This window comes from Salmo salar, chromosome 02 (assembly GCF_965601325.2).
Source record: "Salmo salar chromosome 02, fSalSal1, whole genome shotgun sequence".
NCBI classification, from domain to species: domain Eukaryota; kingdom Metazoa; phylum Chordata; class Actinopteri; order Salmoniformes; family Salmonidae; genus Salmo; species Salmo salar.
Window position 1 is genome coordinate 81,742,501 of NC_138292.1, and position 20,577 is coordinate 81,763,077.

The following is a 20,577-nucleotide window of genomic DNA, read 5'->3' on the forward strand; positions in this document are numbered from 1 at the left end:
TAGATATGAATAAAGTTTAGAGGAAACGTGGGTGTGTTCTAGTGGCAGATTCCTCTTGGATTCTGCCTTTCTGGTGAATGGATGGCATAGGAGACAAGTGGTGTGTAGTGGGTGTTTCACACGGGTAACACAGTAGTTGTGTGTGTGTGTGTGTGTGTGTGTGTGTGTGTGTGTGTGTGTGTGTGTGTACGTACAGTCCCCAGGAACAGTGGGGTCTTGGTGTAGTTGCTGTAGAGTTGGCAGAGCTTTGTGTCGTCGTCGACAACGTTGGGGCGGCGCAGGAAACGACCCAGGTCAGAGACAGGCAGAGAATTCACCAGCTAGAGAGAGAGAGAGAGAGAGAGAGAGAGAGAGAGGTGAGGAAACACACACACACCTTCATCATCATCATCCTTATCTATGTCCTCTTAAAGCCTTGTCTCAAACACACACACCAGTGGAGGCTGCTGAGGGGAGGACGGCTCTTGATAATGTCTGGAACGGAGCAAATGGAATGGAATCTAACACATGGAAACCTTGGAAACCATGTGTTTAATGTATTTGAGACCATTCTACCAATTCTGCTCCAGCCATTACCATGAACCCGTCCTCCCCAATTAAGGTGCCACCAACCTCCTGTGACACACACACACACACACACACACACACACACACACACACACACACACACACACACACACACACACACACACACACACACACACACACACACACCTCACCTGTTCCATCTGGCTATGGGGTATGAGGGAGAGGAAGGTGGTCAGGTTGGGGAAGCCGAAACTCAGGAAGGAACTCTCCAGGTAACCATAGAAACTGTGGTTGTAGTTTGCGCCATAGCAACGGAGTGGGGAGGAGCCTGGGAGGGGGGCAGGGACAGGACTGTCATTCAAATATCCTTAACAGGAAATTCTGTGGTCAAAACTCAATATGACAAACTAACAACAAATACGATCATAAGTTGTTTGAGTAATGAGTATCACGATATAAAAATATGAAAAACCAAGTGTTAAGCTTGGTGTTACAGCAAGACAAGTTTCATAGTATGCTCCAGTATTTATAGTTTCATAGTATGCTGTAGTATTTATAGTTTCATAGTATGCTCCGGTATTTACAGTTTCATAGTATGCTCCGGTATTTATAGTTTCATAGTATGCTCCAGTATTTATAGTTGCATAGTATGCTCCAGTATTTATAGTTGCATAGTATGCTCCAGTATTTATAGTTTCATAGTATGTGCCAGTATTTATAGTTTCATAGTATGCTGTAGTATTTATAGTTTCATAGTATGCTCCAGTATTTATAGTTGCATAGTATGCTCCAGTATTTATAGTTTCATAGTATGCTGTAGTATTTATAGTTTCATAGTATGCTGTAGTATTTATAGTTTCATAGTATGCTGCAGTATTTATAGTTTCATAGTATGCTCCAGTATTTATAGTTTCAAAGTATGCTCCAGTATTTATAGTTTCAAAGTATGCTCCAGTATTTATAGTTTCATAGTATGCTCCAGTATTTATAGTTTCATAGTATCCTCCAGTATTTATAGTTTCATAGTATGCTGTAGTATTTATAGTTTCATAGTATGCTGTAGTATTTACAGTTTCATAGTATGCTCCAGTATTTATAGTTGCATAGTATGCTCCAGTATTTATAGTTTCATAGTATGCTCCAGTATTTATAGTTTCACAGTATGCTGTAGTATTTATAGTTTCATAGTATGCTGCAGTATTTATAGTTTCATAGTATGCTCCAGTATTTATAGTTTCAAAGTATGCTCCTGTAACAGTGTAGGTTCCGTCCCTCTCTTCGCCCCAACCCGGGCTCGAACCAGGGACCCTTGCACACATCAACAACTGACACCACACGAAGCATCGTTACCCATCGCGCCACAAAAGCCGCGGCCCTTGCAACGCAAGGGGAAACCCTACTTCGAGTCTCAGAGCGAGTGACGTCACCGATTGAAACGCTATTAGAGCGCACCACCGCTAACTAACTAGCCATTTCACATCGGTTACACTCCAGTATTTATAGTTTCATAGTATGCTCCAGTATTTATAGTTTCATAGAATGCTCCAGTATTTATAGTTTCATAGTATGCTGTAGTATTTATAGTTTCATAGTATGCTGTAGTATTTATAGTTTCATAGTATGCTGTAGTATTTATAGTTTCATAGTATGCTGCAGTATTTAGAGTTTTATAGTATGCTGCAGTATTTATAGTTTCATAGTATGCTGTAGTATTTATAGTTTCATAGTGTGCTGCAGTATTTACAGTTTCATAGTATGCTGTAGTATTTATAGTTTCATAGTATGCTGCAGTATTTATAGTTTCATAGTATGCTGTAGTATTTATAGTTTCATAGTATGCTCCAGTATTTATAGTTTCATAGTATGTTGTAGTATTTATAGTTTCATGTTATGCTGCAGTATTTATAGTTTCATAGTATGCTGTAGTATTTATAGTTTCATAGTGTGCTGCAGTATTTACAGTTTCATAGTATGCTGTAGTATTTATAGTTTCATAGTATGCTCCAGTATTTATAGTTTCATAGTATGCTGTAGTATTTATAGTTTCATAGTATGCTGTGGTATTTACAGTTTCATAGTATGCTCCGGTATTTATAGTTTCATAGTATGCTCCAGTATTTATAGTTTCATAGTATGCTCCAGTATTTATAGTTTCATAGTATGCTCCAGTATTTATAGTTTCATAGTGTGCTGCAGTATTTACAGTTTCATAGTGTGCTGTAGTATTTACAGTTTCATAGTATGCTGCAGTATTTCTATTTCCAGTGGATGTGTTGTGGATGTCAGTCAGTACCTTGGAGGGAGAGGGTGATTTGATCGTAGATGTTTCTCTGTGTGTTGTCCTGAAGTGTAGGGAGGGTGGCATTCAGCACCTCCACCCTTAGAGAGACAAACATGTCAGAAATTAAACATACCCGTCATCAAAATATTCTGCCCCGCCACCCAGAGCACTTTGAGATCAGTCAAAGATACAGGAAAACATGCTTCTACAGTCCCGCCTCTGCTCTTCTGCTGAGATGACCCCCACCTGACACTATCATCTAACATAGATCTTGTACATTTAACTCTTTATTCAGACAGTTGGAAACAGAGGGGGAGAGAGGCATGGTGGGAGAACAGTAGGAAGGACAGACATGGTGGGGAGTAGAGGACATGTGACTGTCTGGGAGCGTTACAGAAAGACCCCAGGTTCTGCAACCCCCCCCCCCGCCACCCTGAGCACTTTGAGATCAGTCAAAGATACAGGAAAACATGCTTCTACAGTCTCACGTGATACAGAGCAAGATTTAAGATAGATACACCCTGCACATCAACATCACTACTGACTCAGGGTACATCCCAAATGACTCCCTATTTCCTATATGGTGCACTACTTTACCCTAAGATACATCCCTAATGGCACCCTATTCCCTATATGGTGCACTACTTTACCCTAAGACACATCCCTAATGGCACCCTATTCCCTATATAGTGCACTACTTGTGACCGTAGCTTATAAGGAATAGGTTGCAATTTGGGACGAAGCCTAAAGATCAGTCCGTCTCTTACAGCTGCTGTCCGATGTTGCAGTTCCTCTGTGCGACCACACTGAAGAGGGGGGCGACGTGGAGCGGGGACAGGTTGATCAGCAGTGGGCGGAGCCTGCTCTGAAGCCAGGTGAGTACTTCCTGGTCGCTAACAGAGCGGTCTGATAGGTTCCCGCGTTCAAACACCTGCTGGAGCATGGCTGAACGCACCGCCACTGGGAACTTAGACTCTTGACCCTATGGGATAGAGAGAGGGATGGAGGGGGGATAGGGAGGGGAGAGGGGTGGAGAGAGGGAGAGGAAAGGGATGGAGAGAGGGAGGGAGAGATGCAGGGGAGTGGAGTGGAGAGAGAGGGGAGAGGGGTGGAGAGAGAGAGAGGGGAGAGATGGAGGGGAGTGGGGTGGAGAGATGGAGGGGAGAGTGGTGGATAGAGAGGGAGGGAGGGAGAGATGAAAGGAGAGAGGAAGGGACAGGAAAGGTAAGAGAGGAAGAGGATAGGTAACAGAGAGAGAGAACAGATAATGGAAGACAGTTGAATAATAGTCCATCTTCATAATGATATAATGGCACCCCTATTCCATATTGAATAATGATATAATGGCACCCCTATTCCATATTGAATAATGATATAATGGCACCCCTATTCCATATTTGTGCAAAAAATATAACAGGGTGTCATATAGAACTATATAGAGAATAGAGTGTAATATAGGACTGTATAGGGAATAGGGTGTTGTATGGGACTATATAGGGAATAGGGTGTTGTATGGGACTATATAGGGAATAGGGTGTTGTATGGGACTATATAGGGAATAGGGTGTTGTATGGGACTATATAGGGAATAGGGTGTTGTATGGGACTATATAGGGAATAGGGTGTTGTATGGGACTATATAGGGAATAGGGTGTTGTATGGGACTATATAGGGAATAGGGTGTTGTATGGGGCTATATAGGGAATAGGGTGTTGTATGGGACTATATAGGGAATAGGGTGTTGTATGGGACTATATAGGGAATAGGGTGTTGTATGGGACTATATAGGGAATAGGGTGTTGTATGGGACTATATAGGGAATAGGGTGTTGTATGGGACTATATAGGGAATAGGGACTATATAGGGAATAGGGTGTTGTATGGGACTATATAGGGAATAGGGTGTTGTATGGGACTATATAGGGAATAGGGTGTTGTATGGGACTATATAGGGAATAGGGTGTTGTATGGGACTATATAGGGAATAGGGACTATATAGGGAATAGGGTGTTGTATGGGACTATATGGGGAATAGGGTGTTGTATGGGACTATATAGGGAATAGGGTGTCATATAGAACGCAACCATGTAATATCTTGTCTCATGGTGATGGAAACCAGACAGACAGACAGACAGACAGACAGACAGACAGACAGACAGACAGACAGACAGACAGACAGACAGACAGACAGACAGACAGACAGACAGACAGACAGACAGACAGACAGACAGACAGACAGACAGACAGACAGACAGACAGACAGACAGACAGACAGACAGACAGACAGACAGACAGACAGACAGACAGACAGACAGACAGACGAGCTTGTCTCACGGTGATGGCTAGAGAGAAGTCATTGAAGAAGTCAGTGAAGAGGATGTTGGGTACGTAGTTCATCAGCATGGTGACGTCTGCAGCAGAGCTGAGCTGGTCTGGACTAGAGGACACCTCTGCTAACTGTCTCACTGTTAGCTGGGGCAGGGCCTCCATCTGCAGCACAGACACAACTCACATTATAACTACAGACAAAACATTATTACAGACACTATCACTGTTAGCTGGGGCAGGGCCTCCATCTGCAGCACAGACACAACTCACATTATAACTACAGACAAAACATTATTACAGACACTATCACTGTTAGCTGGTGTAACGGTTCCATCTGCAGTACAGACACAACTCACATTATAACTACAGACAAAACATTATTACAGACACTATCACTGTTAGCTGGTGTAACGGTTCCATCTGCAGTACAGACACAACTCACATTATAACTACAGACAAACATTATTACAGACACTATCACTGTTAGCTGGTGTAACGGTTCCATCTGCAGTACAAACACAACAGACATTATTACAGACTATTACCACAGGACAACAGGACAACAGACAGTTACCACAGAGAAGGTGGTCAGTAGTCTCTGCATGTCCTTGAAGGAGGCGAAGGCAGAGAATCCTCTGAAGTTCTTCAGCAGCCAGTCTTCACTGTTCAGGGTGTCAGAGCTACAGCTGGGGTCTGGGAACACACAGACAACACATTTAGACAACACAATTAGAGAGAATACATTTAGAGAACACAGTCAGAGAACACAGTCAGAGAACACAGTCAGAGAACACAGTCAGAGAAAAGTCCCTGCTGGTGTTTCAGTGCCAGTCTATTGAAGATCCCATAGTAACTCTCCAGATAACACTTTCAGAAGTGTGTTTGTGTTATTTACACAGCAGTTTGACTGACAATGGCTGTGTCTGAAATGCCCCCCTATTCCCTACAAGGCATTACTTTGGAAAAGGGCCTATAGAAAAAGTAATGCGCCCTCTGGCCTTCAGGCTCAGCACTCTATTGGTCAGTACCTGCTGAGGCTCAGTTCCTATTGGTCAGTAACTGATGAGGCTCAGTTCTTATTGGTCAGTACCCGCTGAGGCTTAGTTCCTACTGGTCAGTACCTGCTGAGGCTCAGTTCCTATTGGTCAGTACCTGCTGAGGCTCAGTTCCTATTGGTCAGTAACTGATGAGGCTCAGTTCCTATTGGTCAGTAACTGATGAGGCTCAGTTCTTATTGGTCAGTACCCACTGAGGCTCAGTTCCTACTGGTCAGTACCTGCTGAGGCTCAGTTCCTATTGGTCAGTACCTGATGAGGCTCAGTTCTTATTGGTTAGTACCAGCTGTGGCTCAGTTCCTAATGGTCAGTTCCTGCTGAGGCTCAGTTCCTATTGGTCAGTACCTGATGAGGCTCAGTTCTTATTGGTTAGTACCAGCTGTGGCTCAGTTCCTACTGGTCAGTACCTGCTGAGGCTCAGTTCATATTGGTTAGTACTTGCTATGGCTCAGTTCCTATTGGTCACTACCTGCTGAGGCTAATTTCCTATTGGTCAGTATCTTGCTGAGGCATAGTTCCTATTGGTCAGTACCTGGTGAGACTCAGTTCCTATTGGTCAGTACCTGCTGTGTTGTTCCTGGAGAGAAAGACCTCTATGAAGGTAGTGTAGACTGATATCTGTCTGGACTGGTCCATGGCTGAGTGGTGGCTGCTCAGGATCTGAACGCTGAGGGAAAAGACAAAGGGGTTAGAGGTTATCGCTACAAAGCCATCTCGGACACAACTCAATCACCTCCACAATGAAGAGTTGTTGCAGTGTAACATTTGATGCAGCAGAACAGGATTTGGAATTTTTTAAAGTGCAGACCATCTGGCTTAAATTTGAGGATGTTTGTATCTATACCGGGTGAACCGTTCAGAAATTACTATTTTTTTGTACATAGTCCCTCCAAAAGTATTGGGACAAATTCACTTATATGTGTGTTAGAGCAGTAAAAAGTTAAGTATTTGGTCCCATATTCCTAGTACGCAATGATTACATAAAGTTTATCACTCTACAAACTTGTTGGATACATCTGCTGTTTGTTTTGGTTGCGTTTCAGATTATTTTGTGCCCAATAGAAATGAATGGTAAATAATGTAGTGCTATTTTGGAGTCTCTTTTATTGTAAATAAGAATATAATATGTTTCTAAACATGCCTACATTCATGTGGATGCTACCATAATTATGAATAGTCCTGAAAAAATTGTGAATAGTGATGAGAGAGAAAGTTACAGACACACAAATATCATACCCCCTCAAAATGCTAACCTCCCTTGTTATTATAATGGTGAAAGGTTTGCATGTCTTGGAGCCAGATTAACTCTTGGATAACATTTTTATGTCTCTGCGTGGAGTTTGAAGCAAGTTGCTAACTATCGCTAGCGCAATTGCTAACATGTGTTAGCATAATGACTGGAACTTTCCATAAACTTCCATTCATTCCGCTAATGCTAGTTAGGCTCGCGAAACTACCTCTTAACTTCCTTCATACTGTATGCAGAGACATAAAAAGGGTATCCACGAGTTAATCTGACTCTGGGCAAGTAGATAAAGGGCCTTTCATCACCTGGTAGGTGATATTATATTATATATAGTAATGTTAATACGTACATGGTCTGGTAGGTGATATTATATTATATATAGTAATGTTAATACGTACATGGTCTGGTAGGTGATATTATATTATATATAGTAATGTTAATACGTACATGGTCTGGTAGGTGATATTATATTATATATAGTAATGTTAATACGTACATGGTCTGGTAGGTGATATTATATTATATATAGTAATGTTAATACGTACATGGTCTGGTAGGTGATATTATATTATATATAGTAATGTTAATACGTACATGGTCTGGTAGGTGATATTATATTATATATAGTAATGTTAATACGTACATGGTCTGGTAGGTGATATTATATTATATATAGTAATGTTAATACGTACATGGTCTGGTAGGTGATATTATATTATATATAGTAATGTTAATACGTACATGGTCTGGTAGGTGATATTATATTATATATAGTAATGTTAATACGTACATGGTCTGGTAGGCGGAGCAGCTGAAGTTCTTGGTGCTGAGGCAGGACAGGAAGTCAGTGGAGACGGCAGGTAGGAAGGGACGGAGTCTGGTGTTGAACCAGAGGTTGATGATTTTCTGATCTCCGAGACTAGCCAGGCTGAAGCTGTCCAGCCTTACCTCTCTTATAGCATCCAGGGCCTGGGACACTGCTGGAGAGCTGGGGTCTAGTGTCTGGAGAACATGGTTAAAAAAACAATTTCATAATCAGGAAATGACTGAATGTCGGCGTTCACAATAATATTTGGGACCTTGGCAGATCTACTGGTAGTATGAAAATAATGTCTCCTTTTCTTTTTCGAAAATAAAACCAAATAAAAGCCAGATCAAAAGAGGGGACCTTCATACTGTAATAATTAGTCAGTATGTTTATATGTACAGTATAAGAGGGGAACTACATACAGTAATAATTAGTCAGTATGTTTATATGTACAGTATAAGAGGGGAACTACATACAGTAATAATTAGTCAGTAAGTTTATATGTACAGTATAAGAGGGGAACTACATACAGTAATAATTAGTCAGTACGTTTATATGTACAGTATAAGAGGGGAACTACATACAGTAATAATTAGTCAGTAAGTTTATATGTACAGTATAAGAGTGATATGAATAGGTAAGAGTTTTATCTCACGGTGTTGGAGAAGAGATCCAGGGCTGAGTCCAGAACCACTGAGACCTTAGAGAAGAACAGTTTCCAGATCTGTGCTGAGTGGCTGGTGTTACCAGACAGCTTACACTTCAACAGGCTCACCAAGTTATCTGATGTCAACACAGACAGCTGGAGGGTAAAGAAGGGACAGAAAGAGAAAAAACATGTACAAATCATATCATCTAATAATATAGAATAATAATAATACATGAGATTTATATAGCGCTTTTCAAGGACCCAGAGACGCTTTACAGTAGAGAGCAAAGAAACAAGAAACCAACAACAAAAAGGTCAGACCAATCAAAACACAAGAACATCTGGGTCACTTCTGTGGTTGTTCTACTAGAAAAACAACAAAAATTGAACAGAAACGTGACAGTTGTGAAGAATCCTTCGTACCGAGCCACAAGCGTAAACATCGACGCTGAAATCACAGAGGACTCCGCTGATCTGCCCGTTGTCTAGGTGACCCTGTAGAGCAGTGCTGAAGGAATCAACAACAGATATTCAGATGGTTGTTGGAAATATGATGGAAAGAAGAGACGTGAAAGCAGCACTAGAAACGGTTTGAGACCATGTCACCAATTAACGCAAATGAACAGATGTTTTTTTTGAAACGTAAAAAAACCCACAAAAAAACTGAAGCTAACAGAAAGGATCTTTGAATAACTCACCTGTCGACGCCAGCACAAACATTTGTCTCTGTAAACAATACGTAACGAACAATTAGTTCTTTCTGAATAATAGTCAATGGAATGCAAGGAATTATTGATCACTATGAAATCAATTCAATAATATAATAATCAATGTTTGGTGAATTAATATATCACAAAAAACAAAATCAATCAGATATCTCGTACCATTAACTGGGGTGACATTGCACTGAGGGAAAGATGAGATGTAATGAGTTCCAATCTGCTATGCAGTATCCAGATAAATCATACAGTCACATCAGCCTGTAAGACAGAACTCAAACAAACAGATACTCACCTCTCCACTGTATACAACGCAACCTGTGAGGGGAAAATAAAACTGGCAAGATTTCAGGCAGTAATGGTGATTCTTCGTAACATGTTTAACATGAAAAAAATAAAAAATAATAAACGGGCCAAAATACTATGGAACCAATATGGTGCTCCCTAAGGGTCCTGTTCAAAAGTATTGCACTACACAGGAAATAGACTCAGCCAATCGAATCCAGTGTTGTTTATTAAAACCCGTCTCTCACCTGATTGGACGGTCTGTAGTAAAGCCGTCTTGCTGGAGGTGAGGGCTGACTCTATCTCCATGGTAACAGTGGGTACGGCCTCGTCCAGTCTGGTGAAACTAAATAAACACAACAACAACAGGAGCATTTTTAAGTTCTATTTTACATGAGTATATCCCAAATGGCACCCTATTCCCTACATAGTGCATTCGTTTTGACCAGAGCCCTATTGACCCTGGTTAAAAGTAATGCACTGTGTAGGGAATAGGGTGACATTTCTGGCACAAAATTGGTCATTCATGGGATGTCTCGTGGGATGTCCTCACGTGGAAGAGATGCAGTTGTCATTAGAAACATCTATGGTAGGGAGTCCAATCAAAACAAAAACGCATCTTTTGACCAATGGGTAAAATGATTGTGGAGATACGCCTTTAACAAAAACAATGGTCAAAACCTCACATACAGTTGAAGTGGGAAGTTTACATACACTTAGGTTGGAGTCATTAAAACTGGTTTTTCAACCCCTCCACAAATGTCTTGTTAAAACTATAGTTTCGGCAAGTTGGTTAGGACATCTACTTTGTGCATGACACAAGTCATTTTTCCAACAATTGTTTACAGACAGATTATTTCACTTATAATTCACTGTATCACAATTCCAGTGGTTCAATATAAAACAATATTGAGGAAAGATAGATATCGACCTTTCAGCTGGACAATAACCTAAAACACAAGGCCAAATCTACACTGGAGTTCCTTACCAAGAAGAGAGTAAATGTTCCCTTGTGGCCGAGTTAGTTTTTTTTTCTTCAATTAAATCTGCTTGCAAATCTAAGGCAACACCTGAAAATGGTTGTCTAGCAATGATCAACAAACAATTTGACAGAGCTTGAATTTTTTTTTAAAGAATAATGGGCAAATGTTGCTCAATCCAGGTGTGAAAAGCTCTTAGAGACCTACCCAGAAAGACTCAGAGCTGTAATCGCTACAAAAGGTGATCTGACATGTATTGGCTCAGAGGGGTTGAATACGATATATAACTATAATACTTATCTAATCAAGATACTGTATATGAGTGTTCTATTTTTCATAATTTTTTTTGACAAATGTTGGAATTTTTCATCAACTTTGACATTACAGAGTATTTTGTGCAGATCGTTGACAAAAAAAATGACAATGAAATCTATTTTAAATTCCCCTTTGTAACACAACAAAATGTGGAAAAAGTCAAGGGGTGTGAATACTTTCTGAAGACACTGTATTAGGTTACAAAATTTGACTTTTTGGATATAATGTTAATTATACCTTATAGAAAGACCCCACTGAACGATTCAGAATATAAATAATCATATTCGTCTTGGTAAAATGTATTTTGTAACATAAGGAAGAGAAATTTAATCACCGAAGCACATTTTCACCCACTCTGAGCAGAGTGGATGGACACCCTATCTATAGGTACCGTACTACTTACATGATCTTGTAGGAGGCACAAGGGATATTTTCCTAAAGGCAGAAAAAGGTTAAGGTTAGTATTTGGTTTGTATAAATGATTATCTGTAAGAATGTATTTTTGTAGACAAGGACAGAAGAGAGATGTACCTGTTTGGTCAGGCTGACAAGTTGTTGCAGGAACTCAGGGAGTCTCCTCTCCTTTGGTGACTCAGTCAGGTAGTCAAACACTGTGTTGATGATGACAGCTTTCCCTGGAAGACCAGGAAGAGGCAACACCAACAGCTCTGCAGTCTGCTTTGGAGAGAGAACCTCCAGGGATGACAACTGGAAGGGAGGAGACAAGAAGGTTATCAAACCTAACAAACCAAAAATACAATTTACCTATCAGATGAGTCAAAAAACATACATGTTTCTGATATAGACTCAGGTTTCTAGAATTTATTTACATGAAGGGCATCAAAACACCCGTTTTATATATTATAAGGACAAATATCTATGCATAATTGTGATGGCGTAGTCGGCAGAAAGTGAGACATACAGGAGAGAAGTCTGTGTTGAGTTTCAGCAGATCCCTGAGGGACACCGGAACTGAAAATGGTCCCAAGTTCTTTTGCAGCCAGTCCACACTGCTGTTAGAGCTGGACACACAGCCAGAGTCTAGAGGGAAGAGGGTTATTAACATACAGACATAAACATCAAAACAGAAGCATTCAACTGGTCTAAACCTATCCAAATGTGCAGGTACATTGTAGAATGTTTTTATATATCATTAACTATAAACAGGAAGATGGGCATCACCGGTCACTGAGCTAGCAAGCTAAAGTTAGCAAGTTAGTCACAGAAATGTACGTTCCATCTGTTAATTATTTCAGTCTGATTTGACCTATCTTACGAAGTCAGCATGACTTAACATAGTTTATTTCGTTTTTAACCTCAATATTGTTGCTGGATAGATACTATGATAGCTAACATGCTGGCGCTACTAGCTAATGCTAATGATGCTAACGGCGCTAGCTAACCTCCTATCTGGATGCCTCACTCTAGTTCCCGAGAGAGAGCAACATACTGGTTTCATTTTTCCAAGCTATGCAGAGGGTGCTCTAGCAAAAAAAACTGCAGAGACCTGAGGACACCATTCCAACCTGGAACTGAAAGTAAAAGGTGTCGAGGTCTTTGGGCCCAACAAGTGGCAAGAATCTTTGAAGCATCCTCTGAAGCCCCCTCTTGCTGTTCAAATACCATTCACTGGCATTTTCCTCAAGAAATCTGCCTCCAGAAATAAAAGCTTCTCCCAAGTGGGTGTTACACCTACTCCCGTTGCCTGCTGCACTGCTGCTTGGATTCCACCTGGCGATCTGTTCACCGTCTGCCCTGGCCTGTCTCCCCCTGTCTGGTACAGGTACCCCCACCACACTCCCCCCTCTCTCCCGAGCTTTCACTAGCCTCCATCACACACGCACTGTTGGGGCGAGTGACTCTGAACAAAGGCAAGCCCCAAGTCGTTATATATTTAGTTTTTTTCTTGTGCATTTTGCTATTTGCCTCAGGACTCCTGCATACTTAGTTGTCTACAAACTTTCTTTACCCAACTGTGGGACAGACTATGTTTGCTCCCACACTCAGGACTCTGACTCTCTATTGGTTACACAGACTTTTGGCCTCCCAGCCTATTCTAACCAGCTCTCGCCGGCTTTGTATTCATGTTACCTGATGAAATTGCTGTACAATATGATCTTGTTGCAATCTGATGCACATTCAGATGTCATAAATCAGCACTGCAGAGTTCTCCCTGTCATATGCCGTGCCTTGATTGTATTACTGTTGATGATATCTGGAAATGTGCATGTACACCCATCTACTGTTGCTAGGCCCAATTCTGACTTGTGCTCTGATATCTGCTTCACTGATTTCTGCTGTCGTAAAAGCCTGGGTTTTCTGCACGTTAACACTAGAAGCTTATTACCTACAATGCATCAATTGAATGTGTGGGTTCACAGCTCCAATCCAGATGTGTTGGTCATTACTGAGACGTGGTTAAGGAAGAGTGTTTTGAATACTGATGTTAACCTTTCTGGTTGTAACCTTTTTCGGCAAGACAGATCTTCCAAAGGTGGGGGAGTGGCAATCTTTACCAAGGATCAACTTCACTGCTCGGTCGTCTCCATCAAGTCTGTCCCCAAACAATTTGATTTGCTGGTTTAAAAATTAAACTTTCAAATAGCAATTTGTTGACTGTTGCTGGGTGCTATCGTCCTCCATCAGCGTCGGCCTGTACCCTACCTGCCCTCAGCTCTCTCCTGGCCCCTTACACTAAGTCTGAATTTGTCCTGCTAGGTGACCTAAAGTCCTAAAGCAATGGGACTCCCTAAATATTTCTCAGATTATTACCAATCCCACAAGGTATGACTCCAAACACCCAAAAAAGGCTACTCTCCTCGATGTTATCCTCACAAATAATCCTGCTAGGTAACAGTCTGGTGTCTTCTGCAATGACCTTAGTGATCACTGTTTTACAGCCTGTTCGTAATGGCTGCTCAGTGAAACGACCTATCCTGATTTGTCATAGACGCTTGCTAAAAAACTTTAATGAGCAAGCCTTCCTTCATGAACTGGCCTCTGTAAAATGGTATACATTTCCCTCACTAACTTCAAACATCAGCTATCTGAGCAGCTAACCGATCGCTGCAGCTGTACATAGTCCATCTGTAAATAGCCCACCCAATCTACCTACCTCATCCCCATATTGTTTGTATTTACCTTGCTGCTCTTTTGCACACCAGTATCACTACTTATACACCATCATCTGCTCATCTATCACTCCGGTGTTAATCTGCTAAATTGTAATTACTTTGCTACTATGGCCTATTTATTGCCATACCTCCTCATGCCATTTGCAAACACTGTATATAGACTTTCTTTCTTTTTTTCAATTGGGTTATTGACTGTACGCTTGTTTATTCCATGTGTAACTCTGTGTTGTTGTTTCTGTCGCACTGCTTTGCTTTATTTTGGCCAGGTTGCAGTTGTAAATGAGAACTTGTTCTCAACTAGCTTACCTGGTTAAATAAAGGTGAAAAAAAATATATAGAATTAGCTTGATCCCCTCTGTCGAAGAGGCTTGGACCTTCTTTTTTTATATTTCCAGTGGTATTGTTAACAAACACGTCACCATACAGAAAATTATAATTAAAAACGGGTTCAGCCCCTGGTTCGACCGTGATCTTGCAGAGTTACTCCACCTCAAGAATTGCATTTGGCGAAAGGCTAAGCACACGCATACTCAGGCTGACTGGCTCTCGTTCAGGCAAATGAGAAATAAGTGCACTCAGGCTATCCGGAAGGCCAAAGTTAGTTACTTTAAGGAGCAGTTCTCTCTCTGTGGGTCTAACCCCCAAGAAGTTCTGGAAAAAGGTTAAAGACCTGGAGAATAAACCCTCCTCATCACAGCTGCCCATGTCCCTTAATGTTGATGTGGTTGTTACTGACAAGAAGCAAATGGTTGAGTTCTTTAATCACCTCTTAATTAAGTCAGGATTCATATTTGACTCAGCCATGCCTCCTTGCCCATCCAAAAGTTCCTCATCTCCCACCCCTTCTAATGTGACTATCCCCGATGCTTCTCCATCTTTTTCCCCTGCCCGGCTACAAAGTTTCTCTCTACAGGCAAACCAGGCCAAAGACTGAGTCCGAGGTGCTAAAGGAGATCCTTAAACTTGACCCCAAAAAACATCTGGGTCAGATGGTTTAGACCCTTTTTTCTTTAAGGTTGCTGCCCCTATCATCGCCATGCTTATCTCTCCTTTCTGGGGAGGTTCCCATTGCTTGGAAGGCAGCTACAGTTCATCCTTTATTTAAAGGGGGAGATCAAGCTGATTCTAACTGTTATAGGCCTATTTCTATTTTCCCTTGTTTATCAAAAGTGTTGGAAAAACTTGTCAATAATCAACTGACTGACTTTCTTGATGTCTATAGTATTCTCTCTGGTATGCAATCTGGTTTTCGCTCAGGTTATGGAAGTGTCACTGCAACCTTAAAGGTCCTCAATGATGTCACCAATGCCCTTGATTGTAAACAATATTGTGCTGCTATTTTTATTGACTAGGCAAAAGCTTTTGATACGGTAGACCATTCCATTCTTGTGGGCCGGCTAAGGAGTATTGGTGTCTCTGAGGGGGTCTTTGGCCTGGTTTGCTAACTACCTCTCTCAAAGAGTGCAGTGTATAAAGTCAGAACATCTGCTGTCTCAGTCACTGCCTGTTACCAAGGGAGTACCCCAAGGCTCGATCCTAGGCCCCACGCTCTTCTCAATTTACATCAACTACTTAGCTCAGGCAGTAGGAAGCTCTCTCATCCATTTATATACAGATGATACAGTCTTATACTCAGCTGGCCCCTCCCAAGATTTTGTGTTAAATGCTCTAGAACAAAACTTTCTTAGTGTCCAACAAGCTTTCTCTACCCTTAACCTTGTTCTGAACACCTCCAAAACAAAGGTCATGTGGTTTGGCAAGAAGAATGCCCCTCTTCCCAAAGGTGTTATTACTACCTCTGAGGGTTTAGAGCTTGACGTAGTCACCTCATACAAGTACTTGGGAGTATGGCTAGACGGTGCACTGTCCTTCTCTCAGCGCATATCAAAGCTGCAGGCTAAAGTTAAATCTGGTTTACTCTATTGTAATCGCTCCTCTTTCACCCCAGCTGCCAAACTAACCCTGATTCAGATGACCATCCTACCCATGCTAGATTACGGAGACATAATTTATAGATCGTTAGGTAAGGGTGCACTTGAGCGGCTAGATGTTCTTTACCATTCGGCCATCAGATTTGCCAACTATGCTCCTTATAGGACACAGCACTGCACTCTATACTCCTCTGTAAACTGGTCATCATTGTATACCCGTCGCAAGACCCACTGTGTTGTCTCTGTTGTTGTGATGAGTGTTTTGTCCTATATTTATATTGTATTTATTTGTTATTTTTAATCTCAGGCCCCCATCCCTGCAGGAGTCCTTTTGCCTTTTGGTAGCCCATCATTGTAAATAACAATTTGTTCTTCACTGACTTGCCTAGTTAAATAAAAAGAAAATAAACAAACTCATGAAAAAAACGTTGTGACAGCTGATCAAAAACAAACATCCAATCAGCTGATGATTACCTGTTGTGGATCGAGACAGGAAGGGGACGACCAGCTCCTTCAGAACCAGCTGCTGCTGCTCTAGGGTCATGTGATCAAACTGGGCTCCAAACTCCTTCACCCTGAAAGTGATACGTGAGTAATGTGTATAAGTTCCTTATAACTTATACACACACTAACATTTAAGGGACATAACATTATGAGGACCTAATACCTACATTATGAGGACCTAATACCTACATTATGAGGACCTAATACCTACATTATGAGGACCTAATACCTACATTATGAGGACCTAATACCTACCTTATGAGGACCTAATACCTACATTACGAGGACCTAATACCTATGTTACAAGGATCTAACTTTGTGAGGAACCAATGGCTACTTTATGACAACCTGACACACTAAGAAAGGTCCTAAACCCAAATAGTAACCACTTACACAGCTTGGTAAGAGTCACAGCTGAGGTTCTTGGTGCTGAGGCAGTGCAGAAACCCTCCTGATGCAGACGGCAGGAACAGTCTCAGACGCCCAGAGAACCACTTCCTGATGACGTCACTGTCTCTCAGCTGATCCTCAGTCAGTCTGTTGACCCGGATCTCTCCAATCACATCCAGCGCCTGGGATACTGCTGGGCCAATCACAGGCTTGGACTGGGGAGGAAGAGATGTGATTGGTTAGAATTTCCAAGATGGAGTCTTTGTATGCTACTCCTATATTAAAAGGCGTTGGTTAATCTTGGATTTAGCATACTTTATTCTATGGCTAATAGAGATGTAACGATTCACCCATAACGGTGCACTGTCGGTTCCCTGTTCAAATGTTTACGATACTAGTGTATCGGTCCGCGGGAGCCCAAACCGATCCAAATTATACATGCATCGGTCAGAAAACCGATTAGAAAGTTACAAATCACTGGTTCACTAATGTGTTTTATTCATATTGCTTTATTCTGAAAATACCTCTTATCTGTTGTGACTGAACTGCGTACTCTCCTTCAGTTCAGAAGCCTATCCAACTATCCCTGTTCTAACAGATACATCTACACGGGACTTTCAGAATTCAGATGTTTGTAAAATGGCTTTTGCCATGTCCAATCATAGGCTTTACTGGTTGAGTGTCAACAAATGTAATTTGCTGGGTCATTGTGACCAAATCCATTGTAGACAACTGTGTTTTACTTGAGTTGTGTAGCCTACCGGATTGGGGGTTTCAATCATTCAGATTTGATTTATATTCTTCAGGTTCACCATAATAGTGTTGGTAGTTTTGCTTTAAACAGTCAGTGTATTTGGTACAATTTTAAATGTAACCGTTATTTAACTAGGCAAGTCAATTAAGAACAATTTCTTATTTACCATGACAGCCTACCGGGGAACAATGGGTTAAAAGTCTTGTTCAGGGGCAGAACGACAGATTTTTACCTTGTCAGCTCGAGGATTTGATTCAGCAACCTTTTGGTTACTGGCCCAACGCTTTAACAACTAGGCTACCTGCCGCCCCAGAGTTAATCAGTGGGTGATGCCAGATAAAAAGTGTGAGCCAAAAAGCATAAATTGCCACCACCCCTAATCTGATAGTGGGATGGTAGATGCTCAGTCTGCCCTACGGCTCTCTCAGGTGTACACACCATACGGTCACTCAGCTTAGAGAAGTCATCCCATCAGCTGCAGATACTCATTTAAAATGGAAAATGAATGTGTTCATGTAAACAAATTCTGTAATTCAATTATTTCTCTGACCCCACACACCACATCCTTACCTAAACGTTTCCAACTCTATTTGGAAACTCTTTGGCTAGCCACAATTTTTTCAGAAACAGACGTACCTGGTTGGAGAGAAGTACAAGAGCCTGATCCAGAACTGCAGAAGCTTTAGTGAAGAACAGCTTCCAGGTCTCTTTGGAGTATGTGTTGTTCTCTGATAGTTTACATTTCAGCAGTGTGACCAGGTTCTCAGCTGTGAGGTCTTTCAGCTGAAGGAAAGAGAAGTATTTTAGCCACTATTACTACTTCAGTTGCACATTTTTGGTACATTTTTAAGCAGTGCGGCAGTTGCAGTCCCACTCTTTTCCTATGTTTTTTGCTTTAATGAAGAGGTAGAATCGTTTTTGAAAGACAGGGGAGATGGGGGAGGGGATGAGTCAAAGGGCAGTGGGTCAGATTAGAATCCACGCCGACTCTGACATACATGACACATGGGGGCCGTGGTCAGCGGCTGTAACTGCTTGACCAAACAAGCCACTTTCCATTGTACTTAACATTAACCACCAGTGAATGATTATAATTAATTGAAATGTTAAGTTGAGTTTTTTTCTGTGACTCGTAAATACAGAAAGCCGTAGGCTATAAGCACAAACCCAGTAATCTATAAGTAACAAACATGATTGTCTGAAGACATTTAAACCCATACCTGTGAGCAGGCGTATTGTTTGATGCTGAAGTCACATAGACGTCCCGTTGAGATCCCAGAGTCCAAGAGCTGTTGTAGAGATGAACTATAACACAGGTAAGACAGAAGTATCAGTGTCAAACTCACAACCAACTCTCACAATCAGGATCAGTTTGTTTCAATCACTTGGATGGACTAGGTTTGCAAACTTCTGGGGAGTTTCCCAAAATGCCCAGTTTTGGAAGATTCCAGATAACTTGATTATTTCCTCCTTATTCTTGAAAGTTTCCAACCAGGAATAGAATATATATATATATATGAATTTTGGGACAGTTACAAGAATTTTGCAACCCTAGTCTGGTCTGAATAACGTCTTACTGTACCTGTCAACACTTGCACAGACTCTTGTTGCTGAGAGAGATTTAAAAAAAAAGAATACAGAGCGTTTGATATTGGATTAAATGTGCAGTTCTGGGATAAAGATTGGGGTAGGGTACAGTATCAATTTGTTGTTTACTAAACTAAATTTACCATTGTGCGATGACACTGGACACTGGAAAACAAGAGACACAAAATAATCATTAAGGAAAGTCTCTTAGACGAGTCACATGGTTGTCCATTCCCCCTATTCTAAGTTCAGGGTAATATAAGAAGCATAAAGAACAATCTTGAAACATTTTAATGAGACATGAACTGACTTACCTGTTGGTTAACTGGCACCAGAGCACAATCTGTTCACATGAAAACAAAATACATAGAGATTAAATTGAGTAAAAAAATAAAACATATTATATCTGGAATCTGATTCGAGAAAAAGACAGTGCACCTGACTCACCCATTGGTGCAGATTCTGTGAGGTCATAAACACTGGCCCAGATGATTGGCTCCATCTCTTGAGGTAATGCTGACATGGCTTGGTACAGCCTGACAAAACTGTGGAAAGCCAATACAAAGACAATGCTTTTTAAAAGATTGGTCTCTTTAATCTTTTTACATGAATATAGAGAAGATTTATGTAATCACTAGATCCGCATATCATGGATCGCCTAATCAACCTATTGTCTAAAGTTTGACTTACATGGTCTGGTAGACCGGGCAGCCGACTGGAGTCTGGGGAGAGGATAGATGTTAACATCGCCATATTGAGGCAAGACTACAATGTTTTTTTCAGTTAACTCAAAGACAACATTTCAAGTTTGTTAACTAATAATCTTTGGGATCATTACCACCACAGACAGCCTGGAGAGGTGGTACAAGAACTCAGGGAGTCTCCTCTCCTTTGGTGACTTAGACAGGTAGTCAAACACTGTGTTGATGATGACATCTTTCCCTGGAAGACCAGGAAGAGGCAACACCACCAGCTCTGCAGTCTGCTTTGGAGAGAGAACCTCCAGGGCTGACAACTGGAAGGAGACAGGTGGAAAGAGAGAGATTGTAATGTTCAAAACGCCTCCTCCAACATCAAAAATTGAC

General features: G+C 41.3%; 1 protein-coding gene across 3 annotated transcripts in view; it reads right to left on the bottom strand.

Annotated features, from left to right (window-relative positions):
* LOC106585215 (uncharacterized) overlaps positions 1-20,577 on the bottom strand; it is an 88,375-nt gene that overhangs the window by 37,360 nt on the left and 30,438 nt on the right. For all 3 annotated transcript variants that reach the window (XM_045710804.2, XM_045710821.2, XM_082967522.1), the window contains 27 exons: positions 20,331-20,507; positions 20,183-20,214; positions 19,940-20,037; positions 19,807-19,835; positions 19,636-19,657; positions 19,488-19,515; positions 19,126-19,210; positions 18,542-18,688; positions 17,155-17,366; positions 16,732-16,832; positions 12,115-12,233; positions 11,724-11,900; positions 11,596-11,627; positions 10,146-10,243; positions 9,908-9,930; positions 9,778-9,799; positions 9,592-9,619; positions 9,317-9,401; positions 8,900-9,046; positions 8,227-8,438; positions 6,754-6,857; positions 5,710-5,828; positions 5,142-5,297; positions 3,577-3,791; positions 2,822-2,907; positions 720-856; positions 195-320 (listed from right to left, as the gene is read on the bottom strand). In XM_045710804.2, coding sequence (XP_045566760.2) covers positions 195-320; positions 720-856; positions 2,822-2,907; positions 3,577-3,791; positions 5,142-5,297; positions 5,710-5,828; positions 6,754-6,857; positions 8,227-8,438; positions 8,900-9,046; positions 9,317-9,401; positions 9,592-9,619; positions 9,778-9,799; positions 9,908-9,930; positions 10,146-10,243; positions 11,596-11,627; positions 11,724-11,900; positions 12,115-12,233; positions 16,732-16,832; positions 17,155-17,366; positions 18,542-18,688; positions 19,126-19,210; positions 19,488-19,515; positions 19,636-19,657; positions 19,807-19,835; positions 19,940-20,037; positions 20,183-20,214; positions 20,331-20,507 — 2,817 coding nt within the window. The remainder of the gene's footprint in view (positions 1-194; positions 321-719; positions 857-2,821; positions 2,908-3,576; positions 3,792-5,141; positions 5,298-5,709; positions 5,829-6,753; positions 6,858-8,226; positions 8,439-8,899; positions 9,047-9,316; positions 9,402-9,591; positions 9,620-9,777; positions 9,800-9,907; positions 9,931-10,145; positions 10,244-11,595; positions 11,628-11,723; positions 11,901-12,114; positions 12,234-16,731; positions 16,833-17,154; positions 17,367-18,541; positions 18,689-19,125; positions 19,211-19,487; positions 19,516-19,635; positions 19,658-19,806; positions 19,836-19,939; positions 20,038-20,182; positions 20,215-20,330; positions 20,508-20,577) is intronic.